At 40.9% G+C, this 13,397-nt stretch overlaps 1 protein-coding gene and 1 long non-coding RNA gene across 2 annotated transcripts; both read left to right on the top strand.

Moving 5' to 3' along the window:
* The first annotated feature begins 2,916 nt into the window (after positions 1–2,916).
* Positions 2,917–9,509, top strand: LOC137891983 (probable serine/threonine-protein kinase clkA). Its single transcript, XM_068736862.1, has 4 exons — positions 2,917–3,450; positions 3,536–3,606; positions 3,689–4,566; positions 9,451–9,509. The coding sequence occupies exons 1-4, from the start codon at positions 2,917–2,919 to the stop codon at positions 9,507–9,509; spliced, it is 1,542 nt and encodes a 513-aa protein (XP_068592963.1).
* A 210-nt stretch (positions 9,510–9,719) lies between these two features.
* On the top strand, positions 9,720–10,982 carry LOC137892013 (uncharacterized). The gene is made up of 3 exons (XR_011105390.1): positions 9,720–9,756; positions 10,745–10,817; positions 10,910–10,982. It is a non-coding gene; the product is annotated as an uncharacterized lncRNA (long non-coding RNA).
* The last annotated feature ends 2,415 nt before the right edge of the window (positions 10,983–13,397 follow it).

Raw genomic sequence — 13,397 nt, 5'->3', positions numbered from 1 at the left:
CAGACATCCTTTAACTATCCAAGAAGCCTAGTTTGACTTTTATCATGTTTGAGTCAAATGTTGAATATGATTCAAGCCAAATTACTAAATATTTGTATGACTCAGCAAGAGTAATGTGAGTGTTGTTAAGAATTCTAATGACGGGGAAGTCAGGGTCACTGGTGGAGGTGGAGAATACTATGTACTTGTTCTTTCCTGCATTTAAAACCAGTCTGTGGTTAAGGAGTGATAACTGGAAACCATCCAAGGCAGACTGAAGACGAGTCAGGTCTCGGGCTGGAGCGGTGCCTGGGGCATATAAAATAGTTTCATCAGCAAAAACTGGACATTGAATCATTAATTAGGAAGTATTTAGTTATTTATGTATATTGTAGACATCAATGACCCACCGATTTCCACTTATTAAAAATACAGATTTAAGTAGAAATAAAGTTGCTGCCTCAACAGATTCAGTATCAGACACAAATACCAGGCTCTTTGCATGACCCTCCATAGACTTGATGCAGAGTACGATTTATTTAATTCTGGTGTATTTCAGACCAAAGACACCAAAGTGAACACCACGTTAAAGTGTCTGCTCATTCTCGACAGAGTTACTACGTTCTCTCCTGAAGGTGTGGTACTACCACACGTACTAACATAAGAAAACAACTAAACAAGACATAGCTGCACAATGACGAAAAAGGTTGGTGAAGTCTTATCTGGAAGATAAACAAATATTTACGTCATAAATATCATCCCTAAAAATAAATCCAACGTCATATCTGAAAAGAATGTCCCTCAACAGGTTTCTAACTGCAGGATGAAAAAGACATTACTCAATTAGGGTGTGGCCACCACGCCTTAAAAGAACATACACAATTCATGTACGTCCTTGTTTACTGCCTGATGTCATCTTACCTGCTTTGTGAGGATATAAAAGCTGCTATTGGTTCAGTGGAGGACATCAACCAGCAAACAGCAAAGGACACTGAACAGGTGGAATCAGAGAGCATCACAACTTCAGTCACGGCAGCAAAGAGAAGTCAAGGCCAGACAAAATCTGTAAGTTTTTAATTTGTGAATATTTGTCCAATTTCAATTATTGTGAGTCGTATTTCCAGCCTTATTTGTATTATAATGTTATACAAGTACATATTTGTTGTTTATCATTGGTGTTACAGTTTTCTGTTCTCCTTGTGTAATTTATTATGACACTTATTTATTTAACAGCTAAAATATGTTATATGTTGATATTTGACAGTTGTATTTAACTTAACCCACTGCAGTAAGACTGTACAATAAATCACCTTGGGCCAAATCAATTGCAAAACCATAACACCGTTACTCTGTTTGGTTAAGTCTTTGCACTACTGTTGAGTTAGTTCATTTAATATTATTCTATTATTCATTTTATTTATTTTGCATTTTTATATCTAATAGTTGTACTCTGTTATTCTTCTTGTATATATTGTGAATTTGATGTTTTGATTTGATATTTAATATTTTTACTCTGTTTCTTTGATTGCTTTAATGTCATTAATTGCTGATGTAGCGAAAAATGTCCCCTTGCGGGATAATTAAATTAACTATATATCTATCTATTTCAAAAGTTTATTTAATTGACAAAAAAGCATGTTTTATTCCATAAACAGCGCAGATGCTAACACAACGACAATCCTAATTTGTAACATTTAATTTTCCTCTAAATAAATGGCAGTAGTTAGTATTAACAGCTAACAAAGTATAATTGTCTTAAAGATGCAGTGAAATAATCACTGAAAGTAATACAACCTATTTAAACATTATGGTATCGATGACATGACATTTTGGTAAATCAGCGATTTACAACACTGCCTATGAATATCAATAACAGATGGTTTTAATTACAGATCTTACAAAATGTAGGAATTGTCAAAACACTATTTAGTTGTCATCACTGAATTGAATCTAAGAAACATCTGCTTTTAAATTTATAGAACAGAAAAGCACTTTCCCATGATGATGATGAAGATCTGTGTCGTCCTACTTCTGTGTATTGGTAAGTTTAAGTTATTGATTCTCAGTAAAAGATGCAATAAAAAATTGCAAATGTGGAATCCAAATTTCAAATTCTTTCTGACTGATCCATTGTATTGCTGAATAGCATCAGGCAATGCACAGAGCTCAACAACCATGGTTGCCTCAACAACAACAACTACAGTAGCCGCAACAACAACCACAGCTGCCGCAACAACCACAGTTGCCCCAACAACTACTACACCAGCAGCAACAACAACCACATCAGATGCAACAACCACAGCAGCAGCCGCAACAACGACCACAGCTGCTTTATCAACAACTACAGCAGCCGCAACAACAATCACAGTTGCCCCAACAACTGCAGCAGCCGCAGCAACAACCATAGCTGTCTCAACAACAACTGCAGCAGCCGCAGCAACGACCATAGCTGCAACAACAACCACAGCTGCAACAACAACCACAGCTGTTGCAACAACCACAGCAGCTGCAACAACAACCACAGCTGCAACAACAACCACAGCTGTTGCAACAACCACAGCAGCTGCAACAACAACTGCACCAGCTGCAACAACAACCACAGCTGTAGTGGCAACAACCACAGTTGCAGCAACAACGACACCAGCGGAAACAACAAACACAGCAGCTGCAACAACCCCAGCTGCAGCCACAACGACCACAGCAGCTGCAACAACTACAGTTGCCCCAACAACTACAGCAGCCGCAACAACGACCACAGCTGCCTTAACAACTACAGCAGCAACAACGGCACCAGCTGCAACAATAACCACAGCTGTTGCAACAACTACAGCAGCAGCAATTGCCCCATCTACAACAACAACACCAGCAGCTGCAACAACCACAGCTGCAGCAACAACGACCACAGTTGCCCCAACAACTACTACACCTTCAGCAACAATGACCACAGCCGCTGCAACAACCCCAGCTGCAGCAACAATTACCACAGTTGCCCCAACAACTACTACACCATCACCAACAATGACCACAGACACTGCAACAAGCTCAGCTGGAGCCACTGCAACCACAGCTGCCCCAACAAATACTACACCATCAGCAACAATGACCACAGCCACTGCAACAACCCTAGCTGGAGCCACTGCAACCACAGTTGTCCCAACAACAACTACACCAGCAGCAACAATGACCACAGCAGCTGCAACAAACCCAGCTGCAGCCATTACAACCACGGTTGCCCCAACAACTACTACACCATCAGCAACAATGACCACAGCCACTGCAACAACCCTAGCTGGAGCCACTGCAACCACAGCTGTCCCAACAACTACTACACCATCAGCAATAATGACCACAGTTGTTGCAACAACCCCAGCTAGAGCCACTGCAACCACATTTGCCCAAACAACAACTACACCAGCAGCAACACTGACCACAGCAGCTGCAACAACCCCAGCTGCAGCCACAATGACCACAGTTGCCCCAACAACTACTACACCATCAGCAACAATGGCCACAGCCACTGCAACAACCCTAACTATGGCCATAACCACTGTTGCAGCAACAAACACACCAGCAGCAACAACAACCACAGAAGCTGCAACAAACCCAGCTGGACCCCCTGCAACCACAGTTGCCCCAACAACTACTACACCATCAGCAACAATGACCACATCAGCTTCAACAAACCCAGCTGCAGCCACTTCAACCATAGTTGCTCCAACAACTACTACACCATCAGCAACAATGACCACAGCCGCTGCAACAACCCCAGCTGGAGCCACTGCAACCACATTTGCCCAAACAACAACTACACCAGCAGCAACAATGACCACATCCGCTGCAACAACCCCAGCTGCAGCCACTGCAACCACAGTTGCCCCAACAACTACTACACCATCAGCAACAATGACCACAGCCACTGCAACAACCCTAGCCACAGCCACTGCAACAACCACAGTTGCAGCAACAACAACTACACCATCAGCAACAATGACCACAGCCCCTGCAACAACCCCAGCTGCAGCCACTTCAACCACAGTTGCTCCAACAATTACTACACCATCAGCAACAATGACCACATCCATTGCAACAACCCTAGCCATAGCCACTGCAACAACCACAGTTGCAGCAACAACAACTACACCATCAGCAACAATGACCACAGCCGTTGCAACAACCCCAGCTGCAGCCACTTCAACCACAGTTGCTCCAACAATTACTCCACCATCAGCAACAATGACCACAGTCACTGCAACAACCCTAGCTACAGCCACCGCAACAACCACAGTTACAGCAACAACCCCAGGTGCCGCCACAATGACCACAGTTGCCCCAACAACTACTACACCATCAGCAACAATGACCACAGCCGCTGCAACAACCCCAGCTCCAGCCACTATGACCACAGTTGCCCCAACAACCCCAGCTGCGGCTGCAACACCCACAGTTGCCCAAACAACAATTACTACACGATCAGCAACAACAACCTTAGTTGCCCCAACAACTACAGCAGCCACAACAGCGACCACAGCAGCCGCAACAACTGCACCAGCTGCAACAACAACCCCAGCTGCAGCCACAACAACCACAGTTGCCCTAACAACAACTACACCAGGAGCAACAACGACCACAGCAGCTGCAACAACAACAACCACATTAGTCCCAACAACAACTACACCAGCAGCAACAACAACCACAGCAGTTGCTGCCTCCTCTGCAGTCATCAACAAAACAAGTTTCTTTTTCGTTGTAGCAATTGTTACAGCAGTTATTTGGAATTAACAACTGGACTGGAACAAGAGACTAAATACTGCCAACAGTTAGACGCTTTATACATCAAGTGTTATTTATGAAGAGGCTGAAGAATTGAACTGTATTTATTATCATTATTTAACATGCATACCTGTTATTTATATTATCTATTATATCTATTACATTATAAGAAGCTTTAACTCTGACTTTTGTTTTTTACAAATACAAAATTAATTTATGATCACACTCTGATATTATGCACTGATGAAATGTTTATTGTTCTGACATAAGACGAGCAGAAATATAACTGTTACTGACATTGACAGAGAACCAAATGATTCTCACACTGTGTACAGATACAACAACATGAAGGAGGTATTTAATACCCATAGTTCAGTTCTTTGTATTCATTTGCATTACACTGTTAGGAGTTTATTGAATCTACACACTGTGCTGCATACTGTGACTGCTCCGTTGTCTTCATTTGGATATCCATGTTAATATGTAAAGTATATAAAGTATTAAAGTGTGAAATGCAAAGAACACAAAGAGTTCCATGTATGTGGATGATGTGGCATCGTACTTATATTTGGTTCTTTTGGTAGTGTGTAGTAATCTAATGAAGCAAATGTTAATATCATTACAAAAAAATTAGCATCAAACACGTTTTTTTTTACATTGTAGGGCAATTTTGAAGAGTTTGGCAATTTTTCATGAACAGCTGGACTTTGATTTGCTCCGTGGTAATAAATTAACTTTGATAAACTTTATTTCTGTTCATCTTTTCTTAATGTTACAAAGTGATAAAGATAAGAGGACAAACCTTTAAAAACAAAGACAAATGCAGATCATTACATTTCTTTGAATATCTATACTTTTATGTAGATGATATCTTAGACTGACAGATGTTGTATTCTCATAACTTTACTGTAACCTCAACTTTTCCTCAAGTGTCACAAGCTGGTCGACATTTTTGTATTCTTATTAAAATATCTCAACTTTTGAGTCAATCATCGTGAAATTCTGACCATCAAACGTTTATGTTTCACATTTATTGTAGAAGAGAACAAAGACCTTTTGATGCTCCTGCAGAGTTTATTGATGTATATGTGCATGCTGCAAATATGGATATTGATATTAAAGTTATTGTGTTTGATGTTCCACGTTTTTATGTTACAAACGCAGTTTATAATTTTGCTTTACAAACGCAGTTTATATTTATGATTATAATAATGATAATGATTATAAATATTATGACATCCTGCTGCAATTTAGCCAGAGTTTTCAGGTGATGGCGATGACATATATGGAAGAAAAGATGACCAAACACTGAATCTTTGGACTTTAGTGTGCAGTCGTCTTCTATTCGGTACCCAGCAGGCCTCTGCTGTAATAAACCACAGGTCACTGTTGCACCGTGGGCCGATGCCTCTGTTGACCGGTCATGTGACGCTCGTCATGGCAAGAGCTGCTGAAAAGTGCGGTGTGGCGCCATCCAGTGGTGAGGCTGCAGATTGCATCCTCTGCTCGCTCCTTTAACACAAAGATTCTGACTCTATGTTTTCTTATTCTCTGTACACACAAGAGCACACTTGGACCATTTCAGTGCAAACGTTGTGCACGATAATTGGTTTCTGTGTCATCTTAAATTCTACTGTTGCATATTACGATTTTTTTTATCAATTGTAATATCTTTCATTCATTATTTTCAAAACATTGTCTTTTAAACTAAATAAACACTGACACTTCAACTATGAATGAGTTAAAGTGTCCTTTGCATATTTCTAAGGATCACTGCACTACTGGATATGAATCCCTTTCTGAAGAAGAATTGACAATTTTCCAAAATAAAGAAATCCTGACCCAAAAGGTTGAGGCCGAAGCTCCTACCATTACACCTTAACCCTTTCAGTGCTACCTTTACAAATACAAACACAAACAACGTTCCAAACCTTTCATACTAAATAATAATCATACCTCAGTTTTTATGTGTTAATCAAAGTGATCGACACATTTTTAATTCCTTGTTTTAAAGATACATACATTCATACTGTCTCTTTCTGATTGACTGTAGTGAAGAGGACAATGATTCTGTCCTCAAAATGTTGAAGCATGTAAGTTAATAATTAGTTGATTCGTAGTAATCCCTTTATTTACGTGTGGTTACCAACATAATTCATTGTTACTTGATCATTGATTTGCTGGTAAATGTTGGTCGGGCGCTTTTGGTTAGATGTTTGTTTTGGAGCATTGTTAACTTTACTCAACTTGTCTTTTCAGTTTGTGTGTGCGCAGAGTGTCATGCTCCTTTATTCTTTTGCATTTTGTTTTGATGCTTTTAATGGTTTTATGTGAAGCACTTTGAATTGCCTTGTTGTTGAAATTTGCTATACAAATAAACTTGCCTTGCTTTATGGGAACTGGCACATTGTTTACCTGCTAATTATGATGACATGGTGCTTCACACTACGGGAACGATGATTCATCATCACGAGAACACGGCTACGGACAACTGTGTGGTTTCAGAACGCGTCATGAAGTGTCTGACTGAGGAAGGTGTTGGTTAGAGATGTCAAACGTTTAACATGTTTCATATAGTTGTGAGATGAATCATATCTCTGGAGCTAATCAGTTTAAAATAAATAAATAAATAAATGTCTTGCAATACAAACACTATTATTATCTTGTATTTTTAGCTTTTATTATTTTTCGTTTGCGATTTACAATTTTTTTTATACCTTTACTGTTTTTTTTATTGTACTTGCTGTTTTTATTTTCTTGTTTTGTTTTTTCTTGTGGGCACTGGCAACGTATCCTCAGGGGTTAGGGTATGAGTATGGATATGAGTATGAATATGAGTATGCTATTATTATATCGTCTGCACTGACTTAATAGATTGATCTTATAAGTATTAACTTATCCAGTAAATTGTTGCGATCCCTCCCATGCCATGCGTCCGCGAGTGAGTGTGCACCTCTGTGTCTGTCCACAGCTAATCTCTCATTCTGCTGCAGCAAACTGCATAATATTTTGGGTGTCCAGTTATGGCTGCATGCTCAAGGACGTCTCCCAGGTGCTCTGTCAGTTGACCTGCCTAGAAGTATGTATTCGAAGGTGTGTCTCTGTATTACACTCCTTGTCTGAAGAAGTCACTTGGTGATGAATAAATACATGGGATCATAATCTAGTGTGGTGACTCTCGATGATTTTTTCCGTCTGTAAACTCCTCAAAAATCTTTGAGGATTTCTGGTGAAACTGCCGTGGACTAATAATGCTGTTAAACAACCTTTGGGTGTTTCATTAATGCTACATGAAGACAGATACTTAGCTCTCTGACTAATACAATAATTGATTGGTCCAGCCTGGTGCATACTGGGATGGGCTCGGTCCAACACGATAAACTGGTAAAGGTAATGGGAGGCTGGATGGATGTTTTGCAAACGACTCAGGTTCCATTATTCTGTAAAGTGTCACCAACAGACCGATGAGTCAACATCACAACAAATGAACTAATATCATACGTATAGTACATCCACATACCTTTTCAAATATGAACCACGATGACTGTTCAAATATAGACATAAGCATTAACGCTCAGCTTACATTAGGGTATTAAGTTAAGAGCATTGTTGTAATGCGACCTTGAATAACACGAGTGTAAAAGCTGTTTCAGACACAATAGTGATCCATGTTGTGTTGCTCTCAGTTGCTATGGGTTTCTAATGTCCCGGGTGACACGGGTGTCAAATGTTCCCTGTGCCCTGGAGCAGGAATCTGAGATGTGTGTTCAGTGTTGTAGATGCATCCGAGCTCTGACTGTAGAGAAAGTTGTGAAAAGGTAAATTCAGAGTAGAGAACATGTGTGTTGCCATTTGTAAAGAAAAGCCTGTAAAACCTCAAAGTCCCAAAACCTCAAAGAAAAAAGAGGTAGTTTGTTTAGTGTCTTTAACAAAGTGTTTGACTGTTCCAACTTCCTCTTTACTACATTGGAGGAATCTCTTTAACCCTGTCAGCATGCCGAGGTTTAAAAAAGTAATTCATTTATTACTTAAATTAATTAAATAATTACTTAATACATATAAATATATGTGTATCTATACATTGTGTTGTATGTAGAGGATGATTTTCTCTTTTCCCTTGATAATAAAAAACAAAATCTGATTTATTCTGGATATCAATAAAATATTACTCCCTCACACACACACACACACACACACACACACACACACACACACACACACACACACAATGCATATCTTAGTGTTATTGAACTATATATATATATATATATTGAATTTGGATATTTGGATATTGACTTTGTTAAAATAATCATCTCTCTCTCTCTCTCTCTCTCTCTCTCTTTAATTCCTGCATTTCCTTTCATGAACATGACAGTTTTGAGAAATAAATAAATGTTCTCCCGGTCCACTTGCTGCAGATCTTCCGGAGCATTCAGACAAAGTGGTCTCCTCTAGTGGAGAAAGAGTGGCTGGTTAAAAAGAGCAATGAATATGAAATGAATGAACTCATCTGCTCTAGAAGGCGATGGGTTGTGTGTGAAAGCTTCAGAAATTATCACATTTTTGTTTTTTGGGTCAAACTATTTTTTCCGAGCTAAAAAGAGATCCCATAACATTGAAACTGTTATTTTAGATGAAGGGAAGTCGTAACTGTCAACCCATTCATACAATTGAACCTGTACATGACGTGATTACCTGCAGATTCCTGTAAGGACGTAGAACAGAACTATTACAATGACTCAAATGACGAGCAGCAGTAAGAACAAAATGTAATGCCAAAGCTATGTTGAGTCATTTTTACATACGCAGTGGTTGTTTCTATTGTATTGTTGTAATTGTTAGTTTACTTTGTCACTCCTTTAACCCTGACGAGAGCACACATTTCATTGGCTTTGTTCTCAGAATGATGTCATCTCATGTTTGCATTTAAAAAGAAGAGCGGAAACCAGAAAACTTCACAACTTCATTCACTGCAGTGGACAACATTCAAGCAGAGAACTTCAACCTGTAAGTAGTTTTATTATTATTTTACTATAGCATGAATCAATTACATAGTTTTGTAAATTTTTTACATTTAAATTATGGTTTTATAAATTTGTTTTCTCATTTTGTTTAGATTGTGTTGGTATAGTTAATGCAGGATTTTCCAACTTTTTAGAATTAATTCATTCACAAATCGTCTCAATAGAGTTTCAAACTTGCAATACAGTATATAATTATATCATATACTTGTGATATTTAATTAAATTATATTATTCTACCCTTTTTATTATATTTCAGTGATTTTGATGCCACCTTTAATTAATGTATTTGTTAAATGTTGGAAATATCTTACATTCAATTTAATGCAAAGCATTTTGAGCTGCACTGTATGTATAACAAGTGTAGTACAAATAAAACAAACAAACACATTATTTTAATTTAAGTTTAAATAAAAATAAAATATTCATAATGATGTAAAATGTAAGACTAGAACTTGTTTCAACACATATTATCACAAAGGTTACTTATAAACAAGAGTTTATATATATATATATATATATATATACACACACACACACAATTAATCAATCCTCAATAAGTCTGTATTGAGAACCATCACACAAAACATTTACATTACGGTCATTTAGCAAACGCTTTTATCCAAAGCGACTTACAATTCAGTATCTATCTATACACCGTAGGCACAGCTACGGGAGTCATTTTTGGGGTTAAGTGTCTTGCTCAAGGACAAATTGACATGAGACTAGTGGAGCAGGAGATCGAACCGCTGACCATCTAATTGAAAGGCTGCCCTGGTCTCCACTTAGCCACGGTGACCCATTTAGTAATGACTTAAATTAATAGTCAGCCAAACTAGAGAATTATAGTCATAGTCAGCTCATACCATTTCACACCAAGCAGTGTGTAACCAGCAGTAGCTGAAGGTGCGTTATTAAATGTTCAAATGGAAATAACTATATATCAGATAACAATTACCAACTGTTTTTTTCAGAGAACAGAAAAGAGAAACAACAACTGCATGACCATGATTGCAAAGATTTGTGCCGTCCTCCTTCTTTTTGTTGGTAAGAAACGTTCACACTATCTTCAGATGTTGAATGTGTTTGAAATGTGGGACGAAATGTGACATTAATCAAACAAATTCTACTCAAAACAGTGTCTGGCAATGCACAGACTACCACTGCTGCTGCAACCACTATGGCTGGAGCAACAACCGCAGCTGGAGCAACAACCGCAGCTGCTGCAACAACCGCAGTTGGGGCAACAACCGCAGCGGGAGCAACAACCGCAGCTGGAGCCACAACCGCAGCTGGAGCAACAACCGCAGCTGCTGCAACAACCGCAGTTGAGGCAACAACCGCAGCGGGAGCAACAACAGCAGTTGGAGCAACAACCGCAGCGGGAGCAACAACCGCAGCTGGAGCAACAACCGCAGCTGCTGCAACAACCGCAGTTGGGGCAACAACCGCAGCTGGAGCAACCACCGCAGCTGCTGCAACAACAGCAGTTGGAGCAACAACCGCAGCGGGACCGACAACCGCAGCTGGAGCCACAACCGCAGCTGGAGCAACAACCGCAGCTGGAGCCACAACCGCAGCTGGAGCAACAACCGCTGCTGGAGCCACAACCGCAGATGGAGCCACAACCGCAGCTGGAGCCACAACCGCAGCTGGAGCAACAACCGCAGCTGGAGCCACAACCGCAGCTGGAGCAACAACCGCTGCTGGAGCCACAACCGCAGATGGAGCCACAACCGCAGCTGGAGCCACAACCGCAGCTGGAGCAACAACCGCAGCTGGAGCAACAACCGCTGCTGGAGCCACAACCGCAGCTGGTGCAACAACCGCAGCCGCTGCAACAACCGCAGTTGGGGCAACAACCGCAGCTGGAGCAACCACCGCAGCTGCTGCAACAACCGCAGCGGGACCGACAACCACAGCTGGAGCCACAACTGCAGCTGCTGCAACAACAGCAGTTGGAGCAACAACCGCAGCAGGACCAACAACCACAGCTGGAGCCACAACTGCAGCTGGAGCCACAACCGCAGATGGAGCAACAACCGCAGCTGGAGCAACAACCGCAGCTGGAGCCACAACCGCAGCTGGAGCAACAACCGCTGCTGGAGCAACAACCGCTGCTGGAGCAACAACCGCAGTTGGAGCCACAACCGCAGCTGGAGCCACAACAGCAGTTGGAGCCACAACCGCTGCTGGAGCCACAACAGCAGTTGGAGCCACAACCGCAGCTGGAGCCACAACCGCAGCTGCTGCCACAACCACAGCTGGAGCAACAACCGCAGCTGCTGCCACAACCGCAGCTGGAGCAACAACCGCAGCTGCTGCCACAACCGCAGCTGAAGCAACAACCGCAGCTGGAGCAACAACCGCAGCTGGAGCCACAACCGCAGCTGGAGCCACAACCGCAGGTGAAGCCACAACCGCAGCTGGAGCAACAACCGCAGCTGGAGCCACAACCGCAGCGGGAGCAACAACCGCAGTTGGAGCAACAACCGCAGCTGGAGCAACAACCGCAGCTGGAGCCACAACCGCAGCTGGTGCCACAACCGCAGCTGAAGCAATCACCGTAGCTGGTGCAACAGCTGCATCCTCTGCCTTCATCAACAAAATCAGTCTAATTTCAGTAGTTGTGGCGGTGATGATACACGGATTTCGCTCATGTTGTTGAATGTGCTAAGTGCAATTCTAATTCTGTCAATGAAGTAACAAAATAGTATTTAAAAAAAGTATTTATCGGAAGATTTTAGATGCTGTATATAATCGTATATGTTAATTTATTGATGTTGTCCGTGTGTGGATGCATGATGGAGTAGGTTTGTACTCTTGATAAGAAATCGTCTTAGAGGACTCTGTAATTAATCCAGACGTCTGTTCCAATATTTTGTCTGTTATCACATCATTGATAATAAAAGATGGTTCAGTGGTGACCGTGGCTAAGTGGAGAGCAGGGCCGCCTTTCAATCAGAGGGTCAGCGGTTCAAACCCCGGCTCCTGCTCCGCTAGTCTCATGTCAATGTGTCCTTGAGCAAGACACTTAACCCCAAAATTGCTCCTGTAGCTGCGTCTACGGTAGATAGATACTGAATTGTAAGTCGCTTTGGATAAAAGCGTCTGCTAAATGACCGTAATGTAATGTTCACAATAAAGCTTTTGCTAAATTATGAATTTGTCAGTCGTTATTTTAATATATTTTAAAGGCCTTAATTAGAAGAAAAAAATATTATTTTTTGAATAACGTGTATGTTCTACCAAACTTTTCACAAGTCCTATTTATTAAAAGCCATTTTGCTTCTGCAGGACTGTGTTGCTGTGGTTTGATCAGACTTGATTGTGATTTAATTTCCAACGTTTTTCTTCTGCTTTTAACCATATCATACAGTCTTCATCAACTGTAGCTCAGTTGACACGGATCTGTTAACTTCATCCACGTTTAGAGTTACAGTTATGAAACTGTTGCTGAACAGCAGCCACAAGAGAAAAGTTAGTAATTCAGTGAAATGATTCTGTAATGGCTATTTAAAGTTGGCAAACATTTGCCACCATACTACAGGTCAAAACAGACCGTGAAGGGCTTTAGCAGCAAAACCATTGAGTGTGTTGATTTGAGTAACATAATATAACTTTGCA

Source organism: Cebidichthys violaceus, unplaced genomic scaffold, assembly GCF_023349555.1.
Source record: "Cebidichthys violaceus isolate CVI_PGR_0920_01 unplaced genomic scaffold, fCebVio1.0.p SCAF_73, whole genome shotgun sequence".
Classification (NCBI taxonomy): domain Eukaryota; kingdom Metazoa; phylum Chordata; class Actinopteri; order Perciformes; family Stichaeidae; genus Cebidichthys; species Cebidichthys violaceus.
This window is presented reverse-complemented; position numbering and strand designations above follow the sequence as displayed.